The sequence below is a fragment of the Setaria viridis genome, chromosome 7, assembly GCF_005286985.2.
Source record: "Setaria viridis chromosome 7, Setaria_viridis_v4.0, whole genome shotgun sequence".
Lineage (NCBI taxonomy): Eukaryota > Viridiplantae > Streptophyta > Magnoliopsida > Poales > Poaceae > Setaria > Setaria viridis.
The window spans coordinates 32320341-32348047 of NC_048269.2; the positions used below are offsets into that span (position 1 = coordinate 32320341).

The 27707-nt window shown below is 47.6% G+C and overlaps 5 protein-coding genes across 5 annotated transcripts; 1 reads left to right on the top strand and 4 right to left on the bottom strand.

Annotated features, from left to right (window-relative positions):
* Positions 1-820: 820 nt before the first annotated feature.
* On the bottom strand, positions 821-1620 carry LOC117864975 (dirigent protein 22). The gene has a single exon (XM_034749036.2). It carries the CDS (start codon positions 1559-1561, stop codon positions 1031-1033), a length of 531 nt encoding a protein of 176 aa, XP_034604927.1. The 5' UTR covers positions 1562-1620; the 3' UTR covers positions 821-1030.
* A 4056-nt stretch (positions 1621-5676) lies between these two features.
* On the bottom strand, positions 5677-6907 carry LOC117865173 (uncharacterized). The gene has a single exon (XM_034749311.2). It carries the CDS (start codon positions 6744-6746, stop codon positions 6033-6035), a length of 714 nt encoding a protein of 237 aa, XP_034605202.1. The 5' UTR covers positions 6747-6907; the 3' UTR covers positions 5677-6032.
* Positions 6908-11068: 4161 nt separating this feature from the next.
* LOC140223534 (uncharacterized) lies at positions 11069-12362 on the top strand. Its single transcript, XM_072295384.1, has one exon. The coding sequence runs from the start codon at positions 11739-11741 to the stop codon at positions 12117-12119; it is 381 nt and encodes a 126-aa protein (XP_072151485.1). The 5' UTR covers positions 11069-11738; the 3' UTR covers positions 12120-12362.
* A 2468-nt stretch (positions 12363-14830) lies between these two features.
* LOC117865705 (uncharacterized) lies at positions 14831-15992 on the bottom strand. The gene is made up of 2 exons (XM_034749941.2): positions 15660-15992; positions 14831-15134 (listed from the first exon to the last, which is right to left on the bottom strand). The coding sequence occupies exons 1-2, from the start codon at positions 15919-15921 to the stop codon at positions 14848-14850; spliced, it is 549 nt and encodes a 182-aa protein (XP_034605832.2). The 5' UTR covers positions 15922-15992; the 3' UTR covers positions 14831-14847.
* Positions 15993-22538: 6546 nt separating this feature from the next.
* LOC117865703 (uncharacterized) lies at positions 22539-25324 on the bottom strand. Its single transcript, XM_034749939.2, has 3 exons — positions 24571-25324; positions 23755-24116; positions 22539-23168 (listed from the first exon to the last, which is right to left on the bottom strand). The coding sequence occupies exons 1-3, from the start codon at positions 24595-24597 to the stop codon at positions 22754-22756; spliced, it is 804 nt and encodes a 267-aa protein (XP_034605830.1). The 5' UTR covers positions 24598-25324; the 3' UTR covers positions 22539-22753.
* Between the last annotated feature and the right edge of the window lie 2383 nt (positions 25325-27707).

Sequence of the window (27707 nt, forward strand, 5' to 3'; positions counted from 1 at the left end):
AACAGCCTAGCAGGCATTGTGATGCTTGACACTGTCAAATAGTTTGGCCGAGACTTTCTTTTTTTTCTTTTGTCTATAAAATTATGAAGTAAGCAAGCTTAGACACGCACAGTGTGGCTAAAAGCTATCGCATTTTATTTTATTTTATTTTTTGCAAAAGGGAGAGCGTGCGGAGGGAGGCAACGGGAGCAGATGGTGTGACGATGCTTTGCAGGGTGCGGTTGTGGAGTGCAGGGCAATGATGCGCCAGCGGACAACTACAGAACGTGGAATGCACGCGAGGGACTGTGATCTCCGTGGCTTTTTTTTTCTTATTTTCTTATATTATGAGTCACTAAAGAACTTATTTAAATGTTCTTCTACAAATTTTCTTGCAAATCTTTTTCAAATGTATTTAGATAACTTCTTTCAGGAAAGGTTTTTGGATAGTAAATGTAGAAAAAAAACCATGTGATATGATGGGGGCGATATAGGTGTGAACACACACGTTCACACTTGTCTGAATGTCTGATGGTGTGTCAGGATGCACACTTTGCCCTTGTTTACTTGGGAAGTTGGGAGGTGCCAAATTGGCATTTTGCCATAAATGCGACACTGTAGCGTTTCGTTTGTATTTGTGAATTATTGTCCAAATATTGACTAATTAGGCTCAAAAGATTCGTCTCGCAAAGTACAACAAAACTGTGCAATTAGTTTTTGATTTCGTCTACATTTAGTACTCCATGCATGTACCGCAAGTTTGATGTGATGGGGAATCTTCTTTTTACATAGTGTCAAAGTTGGGAGTTTTGTGGGAAGTAAACAAGGGCTTACGCATTAATAGCATCTAAGAGAGTGCACATCGATCAATCTTCTCGAGTAGTACGGTACAACAGCGCTTTCAGCTCTCGCGCCAATTTTTTCACCAAAAGAAACGCAAGAAACCCAAGCTAATTCTAGTTTTATTCTTCTCCATGAATTGAGGTAACATATATAAAATCACTATAACCAGAGCCGACGATGTTACTTGGAGGCTCCATCACTCGGTTAATTAGTGCTTGATGAAGAGGTTGTACTCGACGGTGGCGTCCCCGGTCTTGAGGTCGAGGGTGTGCGTCCTGGCCTGCGCGTACCCTCGCGCCATCCTGAACACTCCCGTGCCGCCGACGATGGCCATCTCCCTGACGGCGTCGAACGCGGCGTTCTTGCCCATGATGGCGACGGTGCTGCCGTTGTATTTGCCGGCCTGGAAGACGAAGTTCATGTTCATCATGAGGGACAGCTCGTCCTTGCCGGCGGCGATGTAGGTGCCCTGCGCGCGGCCGAGGGGCTTGGAGCTCTTGAGGTCGGGGCCCTGGGTGAGCGGGTCGTCGATCACCACCACGGCGCCGAAGGCCGTCTTGGAGTTGTTGGTCACAGCCGCGCGCGCCACCGGCACCGCCGTCGGGCTCGGCCCGCTCACCACGTCGTGCCAGTAGAGCTTCATGTGCGTGCTCTTCTCGCCGCTCGCCGCCGATGCCGCCCAAGGTGCGGCGGCCAGGATTGGTAGCAGGAGGAGAGCGGTCGCAGCGGCGGCGGCCATGGCGAGCGGTGGATGCGGTGGACGTGTTCTTGGCCTCCCTCAGTGTGGTGGTGTGCTGATGGCGTTTACGCGTATTTATGCGCGATGGCGTCAGTTAGTTGCTGGAGAAGCTAACTAATTGGAAGTTGACAATAGTTTACACCGGTAGAAAAATGGGCATCAGTCCGATTGGATAGGCTCATATATCTCGAAAATCCAACCAGAATTAATCTTTCGAGAATAAAACCCCCTAGTCCCGGGTCATTCACCCGAGACTAAAGACCTCTTTTTAAAACTTTTTTCTTTTTACCCTAAATTCTTTTCCATATTAGTTGCTTCACTTATATATATATACACCTATACATATACATTCTTAGTGTACACACGCTCGTATTGTATGCATGTTGTGTATATATATATTTCATGATAGTACATATACAATTCTTAGTAGTTTATACACATCAAACTAGTATTTATACAATTACTGTATATATAATAATTTGTCCTCATAATTCTTAGGATCCTCCCGTCGTGGCGTTGCTCGATTCAGCTATTGAAGGAGAGCCCGAGCTCTCTGTGTGAGTGGCTTGAGCTCGAGGAGGAAGAAGGGGATTTTATAGGTCGGGCGTTTAGTCCCGGTTGTTAAAGAGCATCATCTAGTCCCAGTTGGAACGGAACTATTGAAGTAAAGAGCTCTAAGGTGGGTGGAGAATTATGTGCTTGGCGTGTTGGGGTGGTTGCTTTCGCTGAAGATCATAGTCTTGCCGTTGAGACAAGGCACGAATCTACAAGGGTCCAGGTTAGAGAGCACATCCATATATATGGATGCTGTTCTTCTAGCTAAAAGGCTAAAAATAAAAGTTTACGAAAATTTCATGGTGTGCCTTCTTATCGACCAGCCACATCATGCTTCTTTAGGCACGGCCGGATCCATGGTTGTATTGGCCGTCTGAGCGTCCGAGGAATAATGCATCCAATTGATGTGCGAAGAGGTTGATGTAGACCCCCGTCCCGGGGTTGGATTACCATGCAATGTTGCCCCTGGCTGGTCGGATTTCTACATCTTGACCTGTTGACTTGGAAGCGAAAATTGGAGAGATCGAGAAGCATGGAAGGTGCCGGAGATTTGAGCTGATTATTCCTGATCCAGCACACACGCCAGCAAGCAAGTCACTGAGTCAGCAGGCAGGCGTGTAGCACGAATGCACGCACGACTGATGCTCCCGCGCGTCTCAAATTATGTGCTGCATGTCGTCTTAATTAGCTAGTGGAGTGGACTGACTTGTGCCACAGCCAAAGATATTGGCGTATCTTCCAGCATGTTGTTCTGTTGCCGGCCCGGCCTATCGATCCGCAACCACCTACCCGATCGATATATGCGTTAAATGAGCACGTCATTACGGCGCTAAGCATTACGTACGCCTCATGAATCATATCATTTCCGATCCCTTTCGTTCAAACAAAACTCTGTAGCTAGCATCAAAGATCACGCGTCCCACTTAGGGCCTGTTTAGTTCCCCCTATCCCTCAAAATTCCAACTTTGGCACTATGCAAAAAGAAAATTCCTCATCATATCAAACTTGCGGTACATGTATGGAGTACTAAATGTAAACGAAATCAAAAACTAATTGCACAGTTTTGTTGTACTTTGCGAGACGAATCTTTTAAGCCTAATTAGTCAATGTTTGAACAATAATTTACAAATACAAACGAAATGCTACAGTTGCGCATTTATGGCAAAATACAAATTTTGCTACTTCCAATTTAGAAATTAAACAAGACCTTACAAGGAAACCAAAAGGCGGCATGCATACCGCGAAAAGGGAACGGAAAAGGCCTTGAAATAAATGCTGCTGATAGATCGTGCACGGAAAGGCAGAGATCATTCAGTCAACAGCACTAGCACGGCGTGCGCTAGCTGCTCCCTGCCTACGACCCTTACCGGCCGGCGAGCCGTCAAATTTAGCCGGTGTATGTGGCACGTCCAATGACTGCAATATCTTCCTCGTTTGACTTACAAGTGCTGACAGTAGTACATGAATGCATGCATGTAATCGCTCTTAGCTGACAGTAGCATAACGTCATGGATCCATAAGTATTGCAACTTCTCCCACTCCTGATGAGTTTTTTTGCCCCTTTCCTTCTTTAGCTACGGGCGTGTGATTTGCCCTATATTCACAAGTGCTGCATTATTTTCCTAGCTATATTCCTCATTGCGATAAGGGGGTGTTCGGTTCCTAGGGCTAAAGTTTAGTCCGTGTCACATTAAATGTTTAGATACTAATTAGGAGTATTAAATATAAGTTAATTACAAAACCAATTGCATATATGAAGACTAATTCACGAGACGAATCTATTAAGTCTAATTAGTCCATAATTTGACTATGTGGTGCTACAGTAAATATGTGCTAATCATTTATTAATTAGGCTTAATAGATTTGTCTCGCGAATTAGCCACGACTTATGTAATTAGTTTTATAATTAGTTCACATTTAGTCCTTCTAAAAGGTATCAAATATTCGATGTGACGTGAAAGATCAGATCGTGGATCCAAACATCGCTAAGCTAGGAGAATACCAGCACCCACTGGGGATGAAGGCTCCTATACAAAGCTTGTTAAGCAACCCTACTTAAAGCCCATTCGGCCCATTAAAAAGCTGAAGTCAACATTTTGATAAACTAAATTCAACATTGCAATAAACTTGGTTCAACATTTTCTAAACGTAAAATCAACATCCAAAAATATCAGATTCAACAGTTCATAAAATACAGATCAGCAATTTATAAAAAAGTATTGCATTCAACATTTTTTATTGCTTGCTTCAACATTTCTACAACCTGGAATAATCAAATTTTCAACATTTTGAGGTGCCCTAGGGGCCGTGCGGCCGGCGGCGCATAGGCCGCGCGCACCGCGGCAGCAGCCCGGCCGGCACGCCCACGGAGGTGGCGGCGTGGCCGGCGATGCCCGAGGCAGGGGCGCACGGCGACTGGTGCGCCCGCGGCCGCGGGGCTGCGACGGGCGGGACGGAGCGCCCCGGTGGCGAGCACGGGCACAGCCGCGACGGCCGCCGGCAAGCCCGTGGACGCGCGCGGGTGTAGGGCGCGGTAGCGAGCCGGCGGCGGCCGCTGCTGCCAGGGACGTGGTGGAGCTAGGGTTGAGGTGTCGAGGAGGTGGGTTGCATCCAACGGAGGTTGGAGGAGATTGCTTCACACACTTGCCAGTGAGTGCATGGAGTTTCTATCTCGCGTAAATAAAGGAGATTTTAATCATTTACAGCCGCCCTGATGAGCAAAATCCGCTTGATTCAGATCAAGTAAAACACCTTGTGTCAGATGATCACTTGAGCTGGCTGAGCTGCTGGCACCTGCATATCAAGTTCATTATTCAAGATTCGGTATATTGTCAACGTCACTCACAATTAATCTTCGGCTAGGGATTTTCGGTTTGAATATACTTGTGTTGAGACATTTTGATGAGGTCCTCCTCCAATGGATTCATCAGGGCTGCCCTGGTCGGCCATGTGGGAAGGACACGACGGGCACATGGTGGCCACACCAACCCTTTCTGCCGGCCCAACGGACCCAATCCATCTGTCCCCTTCACCACTTAACCAAGATGAGGAGAGCTGTCACGGCCACACCCGTACGGCACGGCCAGCCGGGGAGCACGGCGGCACCGGCCACCATCATCATGCAGCCCGGCCGCGCCGACCAGTCACGGCAACAATTTCAGTGATGATGAGCGAGTGAGGAACGAACATTATGGTACAGTGTGCGTCGATCGATTTGCTGTTGAGTTATGGGTGACATGTATGTGGTACCTGCTGCTAATATAAGTGGTTGCTGGCTAGGGACGCAGCATTATTTTCACATGCTTTGGCTACACAATAATGCCAGCTTCTTCCTCTCTCTGCTGGTCGTGCATGGTGTCATCACCTCTAATTTGGTCTGTGGTGCTTGTTTAAGGACTCCAGCCGGCCTAATCTCACCTCACCAACCAACATGTGGCGTACAGTTTGGCACATACCACACCTACTTCGTAAACATGTATGTCCTCTTGTACAAAAGTTAACAGACCATCCAGGATGCCATCCCTCAAGAAAAGAAAAGAAAAAAAAGCATCCCAGGAATGTGCCAAAACTAACAGATTATTTGATTATCTGAAGAAGACCAAAGTTTTACTAGTATTATAACCCTCTTGGTAATTGCCAGGCATGAGCATGATTACAGCAGCTGCAAACCAGCACACAGTAGCAATCAACCGTGATTGTAAAATACAGGTAGCTTCATCATCCATCAATGCAAGCACACAGCTCAAATTAGAGAAACAAGCAGCTATATATAGTATGCTAATGATCCAGTACATTTTGGTAATGCAGGCATCAATTAAGTTATACGCCTCTAAAAGAGCAGAGCAATGATCCAGTACATTTTGGCACAAATATATCTACACACCTTAATAAGGTTTCATCAGATTAATATGTTCACTTATCTCCGTGTTGCTCGGCCTGATGCTGGCCCGGGACGTGCTGCGACGGGTCTGCGGGCAAGGAAGGCGCCATCGGCGACCGCCATGGCGCTCTTGCACCCGTAGAGGTCGAGGAAGCCGAGGAACCCGCCGGTGGCAGGCCGACACGGGCGCGCGGCGCGGCCAGATACCGTAGGCTTCGCCGGCGCCAGCCAGAGCTTGTCTTTGCCCGCGGTCGTCACGGCGTCCGCGCCGTGATCTGCCTCGTCGTCCTCGCCGTCGTCCCTGGTGCACTCGGCGAAGGCGGCGACGAAGGGGTCGCCGCTGGCGTCGGAGGTGGCGGCGGCGGACGCAGCAGGGCCTTTGGCGCGCGGGCGCGGGCGCGGGCGCCGGCGTCGAGGGGCCGGGCGGAGCGGCGGCGGGAGCGGGAGCGGCGTGCCCGTCGGGGAGGCGAGGCCGCTGCGGAACGAGTTCTTGGGCACGCCCGGGTGGCGCTCCCACGAGAAGGGCACGAGTGAGGAGGTGCTACTCCTGCCGAGAGGGGACGCGGCGGGCGACGGCGACGGGCAGAAGGTTGAGGCGCTGGAGACGGATGAAGAGGACGAGGAGGAGGATGAGTAGGAGCTGCGGTGGCGCCCGCGGCGAGGGGCGGCGGGCGGCGACGGCAGACAGAGAGGAGGAGGAGGCAGCGGCAGCGGCAGTGGCTGCGGTCTTTGGGTCTGAGAGGCTCGCATGGCGTGCCGACTGCCGAGGGGGCGACGGGGAGAGGCGCACAGTATAGGGGAGCGTTTGTTGCGCTGTAGTTTCAGCCGGGCAGTTGGAGGAGGTCAGTTGTGTGCGGATAAATACCGCTAAGTATTTGCACAAAGACCCTTACGTTTGTTGTAATTTTCCATATTTTTATTTTCTGACTCTTTTTTAATAAACATTTTCTGACTTTGGTTGAAAGCTTTTGAAAAAATAAGTCGAACTTGTCGATATCTAATTTCTAACCCAATTTACCTATACTTATTTCATCTTTTTTTTCATAAGTCCAACTTATATCGGAAATTAAGAAGCTATGGTTGTGTTTGGTTGCCTGGCTAAGTCCCTGACTAGGCTAGTCTAATGCAGCTTGTGATTGTTTGGTTGCCTGTCCAGAGTACATAGCCAGGCCAGCGCAATGCAAAAAAGCACCTAAGCCAGGCTACACTAGTACGCCCGAATCGGACGTACTAGCTGAGCCAGACTATATCTTAACCAAGCTAGATCTAAACCATGTAACCAAACACACTCTATGGCGCGTTACCAGAGCCTTGAGAGAATGAGGCAAAATGCCCGTGTTATCTTCCTTATACATTTGTGGAAGATGTGGGACCTGCCGATGCACAAGGAGAGATGAGGTCTAAATTGCGAAAGGAAAGAGGAAGAGTGTTGCATGTATAGACTTGTTGGTTACTACATTTATTGTGATTCAAAAGTGAAAAAATATGGCAAGACTAGAGTGTAATTGATCTCTATTAAATATTAATTTGAGTAAACAATGGTTATGTTTGTACTCAAAATTGAAGCTACGGCAAACATGGCCTACTGCATGCACGAAGGTGCAGCCTCTTGCATTGGTCTCCATATCATGATTGGCGGCCGATGGATCATTGTAGAAGAGCGTATACATAAGGTTGGCAAATGGCAATGCATCAGTGAAGTGCAACTATTGCAGATGACCTCGCCACTCTGAAACCAAACAGACCATTCTCCTCTAGCTTAACTCTGATCAATAAGAAAAATGAAGGGCGCTTCAAAAGAATTTGTGATCGAACAGCAACGACAATAATTCTCAATCATTTAAGAAAAAGTTACAAAATTATTGAAGCAATAGTATTTTTCCAATCATTATGAAGATCCTAAAAGTTATAAAGAAAAACAATAGCATTCGGCCGTTTCAAAAATACATTTGGAACGTTGGAAGATGTATCGGATACTCCTGTTGTTGGCTTGTTGCCGCTCGCGGCGGCAGCAGAGAAGCAGGCGCTGCCATCAGCAGCACGTGGGTGGAGCTGGAGCTGGAGGTGGCGGTTGGACCGTCCATGGCGTGGTGGTCGCTCTTCGTCTTCTTTGCGCGCACGTCTCTCTGCACTTCTCCGTTCCATGATTCGCTCGTTACCACCCTTTCCTCCCTGTCAAAATTTGTAGCTTTCTACGTACATGTGTACACGCGTACGTTGCCTTGATTGAAAAAGAATTGGAGGACCCTGCAACTCTGTGCTTTTACGTACAGAGCAACGGTTAGTTGGTTACAAAAGGCAAAGGCGCCAAGGTTGGTGGTAGACAGTGCTGGCTCGAGTTTGGTTCGATCGATATGATCGTGTGTGGATGCATGTTACCTTGGCTTGGCTGGTAAGAATGACCGCACAGAATTCCTACGGCCAGCGGCAACGACGGCGGCGCACCACACCAGAAAAATTTTCCGCTGGCGGTCAAAACGTGTCTGCTGGCGGTTTGAGCGCCCACCAGCAAGGTTGAGTCAGTAAAAATGGTAATTTATGCTGATAGGTGTCCAACCGCCAACACAGATACATCTTGTGCTGGCGGTAAAAAAATACCACTACCGGCCGTGACCGCCAGCAGCAACGTCGCACGGCACCAATAAATCAATCCTCCACCATGGAAAATCATACCTATCCTGTTTTCACAGCTGGCCATGGCTTGGTCCTGGTATCATCGTCTCCAGGGCGCTCGCGCCCGGCTACTGCCTCTTGCCCTAAGCCACCGGAGCAGCGTCGCCGCCAGCCGTTGCTACCACCGCCACCGTACCCGCGCTCCTAGCTCAAGCTGCATCGTGCGCCCTACCGCCCGCCGCCCGCCAGCGTCGAGCCCCACCGGTCGCTGACCTCACACCGCTCGCCCGTGTCGGGCACTACCAGTCGCCACCCTCGCACCACCCTCCCGCGTCAGGCCCCGCCGGCCTCGCCCCGCCCACCCAACGTGCCTAGAGAGAAGGGAAAAACGAGATGTGAGGCTGGGAGCAACAGTGAAAGATGAGAGAGAGAGGGAAGAGTAGATAAGGCAGTACTCGTCATTTGTGCTAGCGGGCTACCTAATACACCCGTCAGCACAGATTCATCCCATATGTGCTGGTGTGCGTTTAGATCACCCGCCAGCACAGAGGTATCTGTGCTAGCGGGCACTAGTCCGGCGGCTCTAGTCACCTTTGTGCTGGCGGGTGCCAATTTCGCCCGCCAATACGCTAATTTTAACATGCCAGCATAAATTATTTCTTACGTAGTGACGGTAGCTTACGAATGAAGAAGAACAAGAACCCCATCCCTCTTGCATGATATCCCATGCAAAGATTCACAACTCGTGCAGTGTCGCTCCTTGGAAACATCGATATCCCGGCCTCTAGTCCAAACAGTTGGGAGGAATTTGTGCGACTAGCCACAGCACCAGCCAGCCAGTACGTTTAACATGACTAGTGAGGAACGGGAGAGTACGTAAAAAAAAAAAGAGGCAGCACGTACGTATACTGACAAGAAGAAGGAATCAAGAATTTATTAAAGGCACCAAACGTCCTACATCTATCAACTAATAATGTTTCGTACTTGGCAGCAGATTGCCTTTTCCCTCTCTGCAATGCGCTCCTCCTAACTAACGCGACCTTTAATTTCTGAATGGTCACACGGCCACATGATCGCATCATGCGGCACAAAGTACAGTACAGGACCTTCGTTTCCGATCCATCGTGCAGAGAGAATATAATCATATTCCCGCCCGTGACAAAACCAAATGCAAGAAGCATATATATATATATATATATATATATATATATATATATATATATATATATATATATATATATATATATATATATATATATATATATATATATATATATATATGATGCACTCATGACTCATGCACGCGTGCGCAGGGCTTATTAGCTTGTTTCGACGCGTTAGATTTTTTTTTTTGAAAGTCGAAGCTTTAGTATCGAAATGCGACATCCGGCTGATGATCATGGCACGGCGATGTACGTATATCCGGGATGCATACATCTTTTGGCTTCTTCGGGCACCATAGCGATGAGCCGGAACTATATGTACACTACCGGAACTATATGTACACTACCGGGGAATCCACTTTCACAACCGGTACTGCTATTTTGGTAATAAAAGGGACCCTTTAGTACCGGTTCAAATAACCGGTACTAAAGGATATTGAAAAATTAAAAAAAAACAAAATCCCCTGCCCGCCGTCGCCCACCGCCCGATGGCCGCCGCCGCCGCTCCTCATCTTAGGCATGAGGTGAGGGGTCGGAGGGGGGGGAGAGGGGAGACCGGGGAGGGAGGGAGGAGCTCCATGGTTAGAGGGAGAGGGAGCGGATGAGGGAGGCGGAGGGAACCTGAGAGGATAAGGGAGAAAGTGCATAAAGGTGGCACGCGGATGGAGGGAACCTTTAGTACCGGGTGGAGCCTCCACCCGGTATTAAAGGGGGTCACGGGGATTCCTTAGGGACTATTCAATAGATTCGGTACTAGTACCGGGTTAAAATGCAACCGGTACTAAGATCGTGGATGAAAATTACATTCTCTAGTAGTGGTAGCCCCTTCTAAGCATGCTTTGAATTATGCTAGATCTATCCAATTTGTTATGCAAAAGTCAAGTGGGCGCAAGTGATATGCTTATAAAATTTGGAGAGCAAGGAGCTAGGGGGGCGTATGCTTATGCCACTGGATTGCTTAATTTGCACGGTATACCTAGGCACTAGCTACCTGCAGGTGTACTGGCCCCGTATGAAATACTAGAGGTAGAAGAAGCAGCGTGCGTAACGGAAACTACAACCTGGTATTTATTTATATAATTGCATGGTTGTCTACTAGCTAGGCTACTACAGGAGCTGCTTGGTGTAGTCATAGGCTCATAGGTAGTACTAGCAGCAGCCTAGGTAGCTAGGCACTGTTTGGTGTTGGCGCTCCATCCATGCATCATCATCATCATCCATGTAGCCTTCCTTAGCTGAAAGCGCCAACACGCTTCACTCGATCATTTCCCTTCCTGTCTGCAGTTTCATTCCTTGTCCCTCTCTCCAATCTCCATGGAAACGTCGGCCCGGGAAGGAAGGGATCAACCCAACCAACATAAGGCCCGATACGGCCCAGGGAAGGGATCATCCATCGAAAGGGCCGATTCGGGCCGGGATAGCCCAGCCCAGCTCGACTCAGCTGTGGGGACTGGGCCACCGACCATCCGTGCAGCTGAACCTGATCGTGACCCTACTACCTCCCAGTCCCACCCAGCTACCCCGGGGAAGCTACTGTGGACAGCTGCATTAATGAAGGTCGCCCATCAGAAATTAAAGATCCCGGTACGGGCTTCTGCCGCCCCTGCCAGAGGAACAACGAAACCTTCCAGTGATGGATGATGTGCCCTGGTAGTGCTAAAGGCGGATAAAATCAGGTGGCGTGCCCACACCCGCGATCCTCCTCTCCGACTCGGACAAGCAAGGCACGCTGAGCCGGCGACGCGTCGAAAGGTGAAGGCAGTCGGCACCCCTACCCTACACAAACTACGCTGGGGGATGAGGGAGACGGGAACCCGGGGCGACGCTTTTGGCAGAAGCAACGCCCGCCCAAAGCAAAAGCACCAACCTTTGCCGCTACTCCTACTCGAGTTCCCAAGCCAGGAACAAGCAAGCAAACCGCCCTTCCTTGCACATCCCCGTCGATCGCTGGCTGCAACCTAGATATATGTATATAGCCTCCCGCCGGCCGCGGATGGGCAGCGGCGGCGGCGTGGTTCCGACGTCCTGGCGCGCGCTGGCCGCGGCGGCTCTCGCGCTGTGGCTGTTGCCCGTGCTCCTGGCGCTGGCGCTCCTCTGGCTGCCGCTGCTCTGCTGCGCCGTCGCCGCCGTCCGCTTCCGCAGGGTCAGGAAGCAGCTGAGGACGACCTCGCGTGGCTGCGGCGGGCGAGGGGGAGTCGTACCGTGGCGGGAGGAGATCATCGCGGCCGACGACGACGCCGGCGACCGGACGCGGCTGCTGCACCGGTACCTCCGCGACCAGATGGAGCTCGTCGTCGCCGGGGCCGACGCGGAGGAGCTCGTCGACGAGCTGCTTGTTGATCAGTAACTAGTGCCAGATATTAGAGAAACTTTTGCTCTTTTTTTTTTTCCATTTCGGTTTGCGATTTGTAGCTTGTAGGATGTCACGTAGCTTCATAGGAGCTGCCAGATGCTGACCAGAGAATTTGCTGGTGCCTGGTGGAGCGTCAGGAGCAGCTTCTAACTTCTTCATTCTCAGACCTTGTTTCTTCTTTCCGCCCAACTGCCCAAGATTACAGGTCGGGGAACAAAGATGAGTTGTTGACTTGCAGGCATGGATCTTGGATCGGAACAGTATTGCTCTGGCTTCCTGTATCTTACGTTATCCATGTTGGTCGTTGGATCCGAAACCACATGGAGTCTGCGAGAGCCTGCATGCAGAGACCATGGCGCAGGGTGAACATCTTCAATCTACCGCAGGTTGGCTGCGATTGCGAATGTGATGGGCACACCGCACACGCCGACTGTTCAGTGGAGCGTTTGATCGGTTCAGACTTGAGATTTGTACAAGGCCACGCATTCTATAAGTTCAAGTCTGACAGAAAAAAAAACTCAGGGGTGTTTGGCAGTGTCACATCAGATGTTCGGATGCTAATCAGGAGGACTAAACATGAACTAATTATAAAACTAATTGCAGAACCCTGTGCTAATTCGCGAGATGAATCTATTAAAGCTAATTAATCCATCATTAGTAAATGGTTACTGCAGCACCATCTTGTCAAATCATGGACTAATTAGGCTTAATAGATTCGTCTCGCGAATTAGACTCCATAGGTGCAATTAATTTTGTATTTAGACTATGTTTAATACTCCTAATTAGTATCAAAACATCTGATGTGACAGGTGCTAAAGTTTAGCGGGGTGTATCCAAACGGGCCCTCGGCGGTAGTACTCCACGGTGAATCAAAGTAGCAAGCACAACCATACAGGCCTGAAAATCACGCAACATACATCATCAAATCGTACGTGGGCCAGCAAGGCCGGCCGTGCAATATTGCAGCAGCTAGCAAGCCAGCAACCCTCTCTGGTCGGTGGTGGTCGACTGGTCGTCGTCAGCCGGACCACCGACCACCCGCTTGCCGCGCGGTATCGGACCAGAAGAATGCGCCGCCACTACACACGCACGATCGCCGCGCCGAAACCCTACCCTACGTAGCCAGCACCCTCAATGGTTGTATGTCGGTGGTAAGTCATCACGTTGGTACGATGACACGGTACCAGTTCTATAAGTTGTCTAAGGAAGAAGAGACCATGCAACCACCATGTGCAGGCTTGAGGATCCGATGTGAAAATAGCCTTGATTTCTCAGGGCTGACTTATAGCTACAAAACCAAACTTCTTCTCAAGCTTAGTGCTGCTCTCGCCAGCGTCACCTAGCTGTTCAGCCTTGATGCCAAGGATCACTTCAGCCCTCTCCTCCACGACGACTACTCGGCGCTGCAGTGTGACCTCCCCATCCTCGTTGACTAACACCTCCTTGCCTCTGGTGTCCAGCAGCACTACATCCTCACCAATGCTCGTGTTGCAGGCAGTGAGGCGTGCACTAAAGTTGCCTGATCCCTTGCTGATGCGGGCAGTGATGGTCGCCTCCACGGAGCGCTTGACATGAGCGTACCTGACCTCCACTGTGCTATGCTTGCTTGAAAGCACCTCTGTTCTGTGTAACTGAGACTGCCTCTGTAAGAGATGTTGTTGTATCCAAAGAAATCCAAGCATAAAATCTTGTCATCTTCAGGCAATGAACTCCCTTTGTCCTTCACTTTCAGGTCAATCTAAAAAATAGGCTCATCCCACAGCAGGATAGATCGGCTAGGATCTGTAAGTTCCAAAAGACAATCCTGCATACAGTGGCACACAAATTAAAGGCCAGCAAATTTCAATGGCCTTTAGGAACACCATCACTAAAGGTGCATCAGAAGCCAGACAAATTAAAGGCCCGCAAGTTTCAATTGCCTTTGGGAACACCATCACTAAAGGTGAATCAGCAGCCAGCAATTTATTTCACCAGTGATGCACATACAAAACCACTTAGGCCCTGTTTGGGAAGGGGGTGTTAAAGTATAACACCCCACTTTTAACACTTTTTAACACTTTCCTATCCAAACACTTATGTTAAAAGTGGGGTGTTAAAGTTTAACACCCCATTTTTCATAAAGACATGGAGGGGTGTTAAAACTTGCTAAAGGTGTTAAAAGTGGTCCCCTCTCCACTTTTTTTCAGGTTACCCCTTCTCTCTCCTCCCTCTCTCTCCGCCGGCCATAAATGAGGGGGCAATGAAGTCATTTCCCACCAAAGGTGTTAAAGTTTAACACATCATCCAAACACCCCAATGTGTTAAACTTTAGCACTCTATTTGAGAGTGTTAAAACTTTAACACTTGTTAAATTTTAACACAGGGTATCCAAACAGGTCCTTAATAGCATTCTCTAAAATGAAGATTTAAGGATCAGGAATGTGCCCACCTACTGAAATCTTGCATGTCAGGGCCAGCCAACCAAGAACTGAAGTGGATACCAACTATAAAAACTACATTTGATATACTTTTAAAAATATAACCAAGTTTTACTATTTACGTTTTAAGAGCCAGCAACAACATGCATAAAGTATCTCTGATGGCAAGGTTCTGATCCTAATTCACAGTATCAACCTGTATAAATATTTCTTCCGAATGCTAGCATGGAGCTAAACGCCATAAAAATCAGCTGATATTACCAGTACTACCAAGCATATTACACCATATACATGCATTGAGATGCTTATAGTAGATTAAATGGGCGATGGAATAGGACAGAAGTTGAAACACAGATGTTTGAACATGCCTGAGAGGTGAGGGTCTGGCAATTATCTCTGCCTCGACTGAAGAGGTAGTTGCGCTTCCAGTCTAGGGAATCGCGCACAGCGACGATGCCATAGACATCTAGTGGCCATTGGAGGTCGCTGGTGATCTGATTCACCTTGACGAAGAAGACCTCCATGGTATCACCAGGTCCAGCAGTTGCTGGCAGCATCGGTATGTCCGTGTAGCACATGGGAGGGTACTGAGCTGAAAAAGGAAGGGGGTTATTTGTTAGTCTAGTCATCTATACCTAGACATCACAATTGATTGATGATGAAGCAAACAAATGCTGTGCATAAGGAAAAACTGTTACTCGTAGCTGTATATGATAAAATGGCTTGGAAAGGGGATTTATTTGACAAACAATGTAATTAGGAGCAAACATATGGGTAACTCACATAGATCTCAAGCCAATATCGGATTGAAATGGATTGAAATGGGGTTCATATTAACATTTAATATTATCTTTTATTCTTTCTAAAATAAAATCAGTAGGTTTTGTAAACAACAGGATCCAAAACGGATGACCCACATCATGGCGTTCTTCTAAATTAAAGAATGTAGACCTACACCCCGTCTGGCTAGACAGATCGACCTCCTACCATTGATCTCAAGCACCAGTCCCCAGCAAGTTCACGCATCTAATTATATATGCCTCCTTGATATAAGAAAAGAAACGAATGCTTGATCAAGATGAGGAAAAGCATGAGAGATGTGCAGGTGAATACGTACTCTCGGCCTCGAAGGGGATGGCGCCGTTTCTGCCGAACATCCAGAGCCAACTCTTGCGGTGCAACTCAAAGCAACGTTCCGGCCCCAGCTCCTCGTCCTCCTCCTCATCCGTCTCCATGGCGCTGCGGTGGTCGCCGTTGTCGGCCTCGCGGGGCCTTTTAGCATCGCCGCCCTGAAGCACTTGACCCGCGGCCTTCTCCGGATCCAGATCAGACCTCTTGTGGCCGTGGCCGTTCTCACCCAGCTTCGCCTCCAGATCCATCGCCTCCGTATTCCGCCGCCGAGAAGGTTAGGGTTTTTGCCCCGCCGCCGAAGAGAAGGTTAGCGAAATGCCTCTAGGGGTGTGTGCAACATGTGCTTGTGACAATGTTTCTATTGGCTAGTACTGCACCTGTCTGGTTCTAAGATGCTAATCTTACCCCAATACCTTTTTTAAGGAAAAAAGAGAGAAAAATGAACTCCAACAATCCACCTAAACCTTCCCCAATTTTTTAGCGACGCTAAAAAACAGCCTGCCACTGCGTATATTTTACGTTGGCATTCCTCCCCCAATCCTGTTTCCCGCATGCCCTCGTGTCCCTTCCGATGGGCCCAATACGATGACGTGGCCTGTGTTTGAAATATTGGGGGCTATTTATTAGCGATCTGCTGTGGATTGATATGTTTTTGGGGGAAATTTTTTTTGGGAGAACCCCCAATACATAGTTTTGGGGAATAATTTTTTAGGATACTCTTGGAGTTGCTCTGGCATGCAAATATTTTGCATTTATTTGGTGCCAAAGACGTCCGAATAGATGGGGCCACCGGACAAGTTGTGCTTCCAAAGACCAAAAGCTAGTATGTAATAGCTTTGTCTTGACCGTGAATTCTTTTGTCGGACCAAATCTCATTGCTCTTCAATCGGGCTTAGGTTTACTTGGTCTAGCTAGCCATTGTAGCAGGTCTTGCAGCTCTTGTTCTGCACCATGTGATGTCAGTGGTCTTGTTCTGACTTGCCACCTTTCATCGATCTTACATTCAGCCACTGAGATATTGGTGCTTGTCACATATGAGCATAGGTGAGGATATTGAGTGGCGACAGGCTTTCTAGATATCCAACTGTCAATGCCAATTATCACAATTGTCACTGTAAAGGTGAATTAGAGATAATAATTGTCACCACCAAGCTGCTGTCGATTTATTCACTTTATCCCCAAGTCGTTTTACCATTGGCAAACACTGTTGTATTAATCCATCTTTCCCAAGGGGAGTTTGGCTGTGTGTGAATTTTGTGCAAAAACTTAAAAAGTAAACTGATGCTTTGTTGTTCTATACTTTTTTGTCCCTAAACCACTTCATTCTGAGGGCCACAAGCAGTTTCCCATGCTACCATGCAGATGCAGTTAGCACCAGTCACATGTTTTCCCCTTTCCAGAATTTTTTTCAAAAGATCCGGAAGATGTCCGGCGTATATTAATAAGAAGAAGAGAGTTAGATCCAGTTTATGAGGGAAACCGGATCCAGTCACATGTTTTCCCCTTTCCAGAATAAAGCTCTTCTTTTGTCAATCTCTTATATCAGTGTCGTTGTCAAGATTATCAGGAGCTGCTCGTGTTGCCCACGTGGGGTTCTGGGGTTCTGTAGTAGGGGTTACAGGAGTGCGAGAGAGGGAGCTGATGATCGCAGGCCTCTTGGATGTGCACTGATGCTCAAAGTGGGTGTGAGTGTGTTCTGTTAGCTTGGAAGCTCCGACTTTTTTGTTTTTCAGCCCTTTTTGCGAAAGATTCTCACAAATAGGCCCCTGGCGGAACCAATTCCAAAAATGGACCCTTAGCTTGGCGCCATCCACGCTGGCGCCAAGCTACAACGTCTTGGCACCAGCCATCCTGGCGCCAAGGTCTGTACATAGCTGCTGACACGGATGCCGATGTGGCGGGGCTTGGCGCCATCCATGATGGCGCCAAGATGGCGCCAAGGCTTGGCGCCATGGATCTTGGCGCCAAGCTTGGCGCCGTAGATCTTGGCGCCGAGCTATCTACCGCTACCTCTACGCGTTTCGAACTAAACAAGTATAATTATTCCGAGGAATATGCAACTACCTAAGCTGTGGTTCAGCTGGTTAGGAGGTGGACTTTTTATCGTGGAGACCTGAGTTCGAACCCCACTATTGAACTTTTTTTCTACATTTTATTTTTGAGAGACGAAACAAAACGACGGCGCCAGCGTCCGTCCACATTTGTTTTTTTTGAGAGACGAAACAAAACAGAGCTTTTTTTAGCCTTTGAACGCCCTGCGCCCCAGCTCGGCCACTCTGCGGACTGATTTTTTTTTTAATTTGGAAGGGAGGGCTGACACGTACAAACTCCACAAACTATATTATCCTAGGATACAAGATTTCGTAAAATAAAGTTGCACCGTTTGTTGGACAACAGAGAAAAAAAATAAAGAAAAAAAATAAAATGTAGAAAAAAGGTTCAATAGTGGAGTTCGAACTCAGGTCTCCAGGATAAGAAGTCCACCTCCTAACCAGTTGAACCACAGATTAGATTGTTGCATACTTCTCGGAATAATTATACTTGTTTAGTTCGAAACGCGTAGAGGTAGCGATAGATAGCTCGGCGCCAAGATCTACGGCGCCAAGCTTGGCGCCATGAGCTTGGCGCCATGGATCTTGGCGGCGCCAAGATCCATGGCGCCAAGGCTTGGCGTCATCATGGATGGCGCCAAGGCTTGGCGTCATCATGGATGGCGCCAAGCCCCGCCACATCGGCATCCGCGTCAGCAGCTATGTACAGACCTTGGCGCCAGGATGGCTGGCGCCAAGACGTTGTAGCTTGGCGCCAAGCTAAAGGTCCATTTTTGGAATTGGTTTCGCCAGGGGCCTATTTGTGAGAATCTTTCGCAAAAAGTGCTGAAAAACAAAAAAGTCGGGCTCCCCCGTGTCTCAGGCCTCCGGTTCTCCTTTTATAACGCAAGGAGGCCACCGAGGTTACAGGTGAGACCGGCTGTCAGGAGAAGTAAAAGAGATAAACAAAGCTATAGAATACTCCCTCTGTCCTGAAAAGGATGCAACTATGGTATGCGTGCCAGTTAAAGTGCTTCACGTTTGACCATGTTTGTAGTAAATAGTATTCACATTTATGGCTCCAAATTAATTTATTATGAAAATACATTTCGTAATTAATCTAATGATGCATGTTTATTTGATATTATATATATTTATACTTTTTCATCTATAATAGGTCAAACTTGACACAGTAAATCATTCCAGAATTGCATTCTTTTGGGGACGGAGGGAGTACAACACAAGGAGAGGGACCAAGTCCCCAGGCCACCGGCGCCCTCGCCGGCCTTCGGCTCCTGCCGGCGCGTCTGACGGAGGAGGGCGGCCGCCGTCGCGTCCCGTCGATGGTCTCCTCGACGGCTGTCGCCGCCAGGCGTGATGACGGTGTTTCGTCGTGGCACCTGTGTCCGTTGGGGGAGGCGGCGGATCCCGCCACTTGCTGACGGCCCGCGGAAGGCGGACGTCGCGTCCCTGTCGCCGGATGCGTGGGGCGCGAGGACGGGCGCGACTTCCTCCTGCTCCGGGCGGCGCAAGCCATGAGTGCCCTTGCTGCGAATCAGGGGGATCTGCGGCCACTGTAGCCTGTGCGGTCGTGGCTACAGTGTTCCGCTCGGGTACTTGTGGCGGGTCACGTCGAGGGGCGCGGGCGCCTTTCTGCGTGCCAGAGCCGCGGTGCATTTATGGCGAGACCGCTGGGGGGGCCCACAAGATCCGCGCCCTCGTCCGTCGGTCTGCGCCCGAGGTGGACACTTGTCTCGTGGGCCCGGATGAGTCCGACCCCCTACGCCCGGGGTCGGGCGAAGCGGAGCCTTGCGGCGAGGGGTCGGGCGCTCCCGACCCTGGGACCGCGGTCGGGCGAGGCGGAGTCCCGCCATCGAGGGGTCGGGATTGTCCGACCCCGGGGCCCTGGGTCGGGCGAGACGGAGTGGGATGTTCTCTGCCTCTACCGGGTCGGCGGTAATCGTAATTACCGCAGGTGGGCCTGGGCCTTCATGACTGTTGCTTTAAGCGGCATTAGGAGGTCGTTAATACCCAACAATCAGCCATTCAGGGACCCTTAAACACGACATCAAGTAGGCTAATCTAGTCGTCACGGCTGAGTTAGTTAAAATGAGCCGCCTCCCACCACTGGTTATACCTCTCCTGGAGAAAGTGTCAATACTAGTATCGATTTTAGACAGGATCACAGGATCTTGGACTGGATTTCACGTGGGATAGTGGCAGGCCAAGATAGATTTGAGGGAAGGATGAAATTGGACAGCTTAAGATGTTTGAGATGCTTTGAATTTCCTAATCATTCCAACATATAGAGATAAAGGTGGACTTTAAAAGAATTGACATTAAGACCAGTGTTTCTTTGCAAAATCAGTGAGGATCTCATGTAACCATTTCACTTGTACAGTATCTCCTTCGATAATGATCAAAGTTTCGTCTGCATATTGTAGAACTAGGCAAGGGCTGTTGGGTAGAATGGGTGTCTTAGAACCCCTTCCGGTGTAAAACGGTTGATTGTTTGTTGAAGGATGTCTGCAACTATTATGAAACGCACAGGTGAAAGATGATCCCCTTGACGAAGCCCTTTTCTCATTTGAATCCAGGGTCCCGGTGTGCCATTTGATAAAACCGCCGTCTTTGATGCTGCTTTTAAAGCTGACGTCCAGTTGATACAATTTTTTTGGGATGCCTCTCACTTGCAAAAGCCTGAACAGGCATTCCCAAGAAAACTGTGTCAAAAGCTTTCATCAAGTTTAAGGATGTCAGCTCTCTTTTTCCTTTTTTCGCAACATTGAAGTATTGAACTAAGTCTGCAGCAACCATGAAGTTGCCTGCTATACATCTTCTCTTAACAAAACCAGTTTGCTCTTGATTCGCTAAATTTCCATTTGGAATCTTGCAGAGAGAACTGTTGTTACCAATTTTACTGGGCAATTTAACAGAGAGATTGGTTGATATGAATCTGGAGTGCAATAATCTTTATTTTTCTTAAGAAGAACCATGAAAGATCTGCTGATTCTCACACGATCTAGAATGCAGTTATGAAAATCCCGGAAAGTTTGATGTATGTGGTGCTTAGTAAGTTGCAAAAAAAAAAATGGTAGCAGCCCAAACCAAAACCATCTGGTCTTTTGTCTTTTGGAACATCTTTGACTGCTGCAAGAATTTCTTGGTCAGAGAAAGGTGCTATGAGAGGAAAATCATATAGTGTTGGGTAGACAGCACAAAAACCAATTTGGTCAAAAAAAATTCCTGTGTGCCAAACAGGTTTTTGTATAAAAAAGAGTTAGAAAAACCTTATGAATGTAGAAATAGTTGCCTTCACGTTCCACGGTTCCACCACCTTTTGCTGTTATTACTTGGTCATTGGACTTTGATTGCCTTTCAGGTACGATTGGAATTACAAACAGATCAGATAGGGTGCCATATATCTTGAGGTAACATTTCGTCAGCATCCTTCACAATCATCTAAGTGGATGCCCTTTTCAACAGTTAGATTGCTTAGATATGGCCTGTGTTGATGAGGTATTTTCTTGTTGTCGTTGTTAGTTAACATTGATATTTTTCCGTGAAGGGCTGTATTTTTCCCCCAATTAATATTAGCTACTTGCAATGTTGAGATGTTGTAAGCCATTGATCTTTTATGTGACTGTACAATAACATGCTCACCAGTAAGAAAATAGCCATGCTAGACACAAAGAATTTTGTAACACCAAATAAATTAAGGTGCGCCGAGGATTTTTTCCTTTACAAAGCCTCTCTATGGAAGGAGATAAAGAATGTACGGTCAGCCACTATAGATACCTGCAATGGCACCAACTGTGACTGTAGGCACTCAAATGCAGTATGCCATCGTTTAAAATTTACCTGGCCTTTTCATATGCATTCATTGCTTTAACCACCAATTCAACTATATATCACTGTAAAAAAATACATAAAAGAACAAGGATCGTGCCTGGATGCCTGCAAAAGCATAACTTGACCATGAGAGAACATTCAGGCAAATTTGAGTCACATTAATAACAACAACAGAATTTGGACGGAATTACAAGTGTACATATTCGTGACCGGTTACGTTGGGGACGCCGCTCCCTTTTGGCTAGACAGGGCCGCGGCGCATTTATGGCGAGGTCGATAGGGGGACCCACGAGATCGTCATCCTGATCCTCCAGTCCGCGCCCGAGGCGAATATTCGTCTCGTGGACCCGAGCGAGTCCAACCCCCGCGCCCAGGGTCGGGCGAGGCGGAGTTTCTGTGGTGGGGGTCGGGCGCGTCCGACCCTGGGACTCCAGGTCGGGCGAGGCGGGGTTTAGTCTTCAAGGGGTCGGGAGCGTCCGACCCCGGGACTCCGGGTCGGGCGAGGCGGAGTTTAGTCTTCTAGGGGTCGGGAGCGCCCGACCCGGGACTCCGGGTCGGGCGATGCGGAACCTGGCCTCTCCCTTTCATGTTGGGCCGACGGCAATTTCGCTACCTTAGATGGGCCTGGGCCTTCATGACTGTTGCTTTAAGCGGCATTAGGAGGTCGTTAATATTTCCCCCCAACACAATCCTAAGCCACAATTTTGTATCTCTTGTGGATAATTTTATATCTCATTATCTCTTGTGGTTGTGATCATGCTGGTTCTGCCAGTTGATTCCCACATCAAAACATCGGCTACCATGGCCCTAAACATGAGGCAGCCAACCTCAAAAAGTCGCAGGTCACACTACAACTCAAATCCAAGATGCAGTGCCAACTACATTGAAAGAAAGAACAGCTTAATGATATAAGAAGCAGAGCAAACAAAGAAAGTTGCATTAGAATCTAACATAACAAAAGGCAAACAAAACACTCGAGCACCAATCGTCAAAACTTCATAGCGTGGCATATTTTCTGGCACGGTGTTCCAGGACTGTATATAGTAGCTCGACACACATGCACAAGCAGCTTTAATACCGTGGCGCAAATGAATCTAAGTCATCGCTATACCAACACTCTCCTCCCTCCCGGTTTAAGTTTCAGGAACAAATATTGAGGCCAAAAAAACAAGCCACATCCTCCCTGTCGTACTGCAGCTTAAGGAGCAGGAACAAAGGCCGAGCGCAAAATGAGGCCAAGGAAACCAGGTACGTCCTCTCTGCTCTTGATTTCAAGACCCTCAACGCTTCGCAACAGACTAGGGTCGTCCTGCATATTGCCATGTCCCTCTCTTTCCTTGCAGCTCAGGGCAAACTTTGACGCTGTGGACCATTCCTGAAGCCATGGCCACATCTTCCGAGGTAAAGTGACACTTTGGCCATCCTCCATGATCTCCAGAAGCCTTGCTCGCATTTGCCTGAAGCGGACAGCTTCACAGAATAGGACTATCAACTGAACCAGTGCCTTCCTTTGCCTTATCATTTGTCGATTCATTAATCCAATATTTGGATTGAAATGAAGAAGCACATGGTAGAGATTAGTCAATACTGGAGTTCCGAACACCAACTGCTCCCTGCAAACGCAACATGAAAAGCACTGGTCACTACTAGGGATGCACCTTCAGTTTTCCAGGAGTGAGTGTTGAGTAATAATATTATTTCCCTACAAAAAGAAAAAAAAGGAAATTTGGTGCCAATTGTAGAATTATGTTTTGACAATCCTTCTGGGCACATTATAATCATTGGCAGAATTGAAATTATTCACAAGGGTATAGCCCACAAAATTACACACAAAATCAAGTGGAAGAAAAAGGGTTAGTAGCAATCTAAACCATCTGAAGATAGAGTTTGTAAGCAAGTTGGTCCCAAAAAATGCTTAGGTAATCCAGAAACATACTAAAATGCTTCAGGACCATAACCAAACAAAATGTCTACCGCACTAATTTAAAGAACAATACTGCTGCTTCAAGAAAAAAATATTTGGCCATCACCCTGAAGATTAAATTTGATGTAATTTTCAAGAAAGAAAAGATAAGCTACCTCTGGTTTGGGCAAGAATAATCAAATTTATAGCATACTTAGTAATCAGTTGTAGTTAATTGTTTAATCCTAGAAAGATCATGGTAATGACTAATACAAAGATGGGATCGAATGTAGTACCTGATGAAGCCACGGGTCAGGTGAACGTAAGATGACTGTATGTCCATACTCTCAACTGCAGGGTGGTCTGCTGGAAGTGGAATAGGGCGGTCGGAGAACTTGAGCCACTTCCCATCCCCCTTCTGTATGGCCACAAGGTAGGAATCGATCTCGTCGATTAGTATGGAGACCGTCGGCCTGTCAGGGTACAGAAAGTTGACACGACGCCACCCTTCCGTCGCAGAAGTGAGGGGGACGTCGCGGAAGAGATTGTCCTGCCCCGGGCCGGCACGATCCAAATCCCGCTGCGCCATCCAATTCATCACGTGCTCGTACCCCTGGAGGGACGGATCCATTACGTCGATATCCACTGAAGGAACCCACTGTATATTGCATAAAAAGACCAAAGATTTATCATTTTCCGACCAAATCGTTAGAGCAGAATTATAATCGGTCGACCTGGTGTTACCAGCACATGTTACACACATAGACATTACTCGACATTGCAACTAGTATTCCTAATTCCGCCTCCACGGAGAGAACAGCACCAAAAACTCAAAAACAAAGAGTATATGACAAGAGCAGGTGTTATTTTAGGGTTAGGGACATAAGGAAATCATTTATCCTAAAAAATAGAAATATCCCGCACGCGCGCAGCGGCGCAGGCCGCTGGACTACTTCCCCAAGTAATAATCCATCGAACTTTGATTTTAAAAGGGGAAAAAACCACTTGATTTTAAAAGGGGAAAAACCGCATTGATGCGAGCACGCCCGCAGTCCAAATATGGTTGAAAATAACGAGCGAACTGGGGGATGGGAGAGAAACTGGGTGCGTACCGCGAGCGGATCCTGTGGCTCAGCCATCGCGATCAGCGAGGACGGCGGAGCGGGCACCAGGTGTCGAATCCGTGCGGCGGCGCTGGCGGAGAGCAAGAGTGGGGCGGAGAACAACAGCGTGTGGACGACGCTGGTGGGGCGGTGGGGGTTTTTGTCTGTAAGCGGGAGGGCAGTGGGTGGGGAGTTGGGGTTTTGTCGCTAAGCGGGAGGCAGTGGTGGGGACTGGGGACGGTATAGGTTTCGAGACCCTTCTCCTATTCATGCCGTATCCCGGCGTCGAACACCTCCGCCTTCACGGCAAGTGACGGTAGAATCCAACGGAATGGCACGTACGGGATGGATTTAAATTTTCAGTGGCACTGCGGGGATGGATTAAATTTTGATGGCATGAATTAAATTTTTAATGGCATACAGGGAATTTGCTATAGGATTTTCCATGTCCCTTCGTCCAAAAATAAATCATTATATACTTCTTTCATAGCAAAATATTTATCGCTGTTAATTTTTTCGGATACATTTGACCATTCATTTTATTTAAAAATTTATTGTAAATGTACGAAAAGATAAGTTGTACTTAAAATACCTATGATGGTAAAGTAAGCCGCAAACAAAAAAAATTTAATGATGCTTAAATAATTTTTGAATAAGATAAATGGTCAAATGTCATGACTAAGTGTCAGTGGCAACTATTTTGATACGGATATTATCATTCAAAATCTGTCAAAAAAATAAGTTATTACACCTAATTTGGTACGTGCTTGTATGCATACATGTATGCATCAGCCAACTGGCACCAAAATAAATAAGGTCATAAGGTCATTTTAACTCCTTGTTTTTTTAATCCATCCTACAATTTCTTGGGTGATTTGTTTTTTAGACAGAGGGAGTATGCATGTTTGTCTAATTTGATCATATCATATCACGAGACGAATTAATATCATTGTCAAATTCCTTATGAACTATCCAAATCCAACTATTTAGGCATGTTGTCTTTTCTGTTTCCTTAGCGTAAATTTACGGCATGCAAAGTAATTGAGACTAGCAAATGTATTTTGACCAGTTATCTTTAAGCTAATTAAGTAGGCCCTCCTTGTGGTCCAAAGCGAAGGATTGCACTTATTTTAGGATTTTTTTTTGAAGTGTTAGAATTGCGGTTTTTATTAGGTGAATGGAGTTTTCACCCTTTGCATTTCAGCGGTACGTAAGAAAATTGGACAGAAACGTCTTTCTTCATTGGATTTTGAGTAAGTAACCGAGATAGCACGGAAGAGAATACTGGCACGTAATGACGTAAGAGGGTGTTTGGCACACAGGGGTTAAAATTTAGCCCCTATCACATCGGATGTTTGGACACTAATTAGGAGTATTAAATATTGGTTAATTGCAAAACTAATTGCACAACCTCAAGCTAAATCGCGAGACGAATCTATTAAGCCCAATTAGTCCATGATTTGATAATGTGGTGCTACAGTAACCATTCGCTAATGATGAATTAATTAGGTTTAATAGATTCGTCTCGCGATTTAGCTTAGAAATTCTGCTATTAGTTTTGTAATTAGCTCATATTTAGTCGTCCTAATTAGCATCCGAACGTCCGATGTGACAGGACTAAAGTTTAGGTCCTATCTCCCAAACACCCCCTAAGTAAACTCAAAACTTTATATATCACATAAGGGAATGGTATAATATTTAGTGGCATACAAGAAACTTTTTTCAAAGAGAAAGATTCATGGTGCCAGGTTATAGCGGTTGCTTTGGATGAACCGAAGGAACTTTTTATTTCTTGGCCAAGAGGGCAGTCCGATCAATTCCTGTGCCAGTGAATATGAACAGAAAATGTAAATGAATGAAATGAAAGTGGATAATCAAGATGGCCACGAAATAAATGGACGAAGCCCATAGGTACTAAAGTTTGGGTGTATCAAACCCCCAGTACTTCTAATCCGTATGTAAACTTTCTTGCTTTCTTTTTTGTGTTGTCTTGTTCTTCACGGTGGCCTTGCAGCCGTTGGGGTCTTGGCAGCTGTGTTGCGGTGCGTGGGGGTGGCAGCTACCAGGGCATGGTAAGAGCTAGCCATAGCTGTCGAGACTAACACCGTACATTGGTGCTTGATCCAATTCTATCGGAGCAAGTTTAATAACGCAGCTAGCAAGCAGGCTGCAAGGTTTCTCTCAGTTTTTTTCTAGCCCACTCATATAATGGTTAGCTCTTTACCATTAATATATGGCCCACAAGTCATTCTCACAAAGTTTCTTGGTTCCTGTGCCCAAGTCGGCTGTAAGCCTATAGCCCGTTTCTCCTCTCTCACCTCTTCTCTCTCCTCCACGTCAACATTCAGCCAGCTTACAGCCCCTTATTATACTTCCTCTCAACAACGTAACTCGATCTGAGTGGAGATTTGAACTAATCGCCGTCATAATTAAATCAACAACGTAACTCGATCTGAGTGGAGATTTGTTTCTTTTACACATATGCTTACTAGTATGAATTACTAGTACGAGTTACCATGATCAATCAATTAGACAAAGGAAAAGAAAAACTCACTCTCCAAATGGAGCCTGCCTGGGGATTGGGGAACTTTCGGCAGGGATCAGACCAAACCAACAGAAAAGCTACACCTTAGTACACTCTTTTTGTTCGCATCGGTTGGTTGGTTAGTGGGTGGTGGGGGTGCAGCACAACACCACAACACCACTTCCACAGAGACGTTCCACTTCCACAACACCACAGAGAGGAGAGAGAAATGGAACGGGGGATGCAGCACGCAGTCAGCAGCCCTCTCTCTCTCTCTTCAATTTCAGTCTCGTCCATCATGGCAGCAGGCAGCTGCTGCTGATCTGATACCCGCTGGTTCTTGGGGCTCGTTTGGATGGAAGCCCGGCCGACCAAATTTTTGGCCGCGCCCAGCTCGCCTGCCCGCTGCGCAGTTCATTTTCGCTGCCGTGCGTGGCTGAATTCAGAGCGGCCGCCAAAATTTGGCCGGCCAATGGATTGGCAGGGCACATGATAGTCTATTCCAAACGCGCCCTTGGTCCGGATGGATGGGCCGGTTCCGGAGAAGAGAGTGGAGAGCGGCGGCGGCCATGGCCAAGCTTCGGACATGGGAGCAAAGCACAAATTAGATCACAGGAGAAGG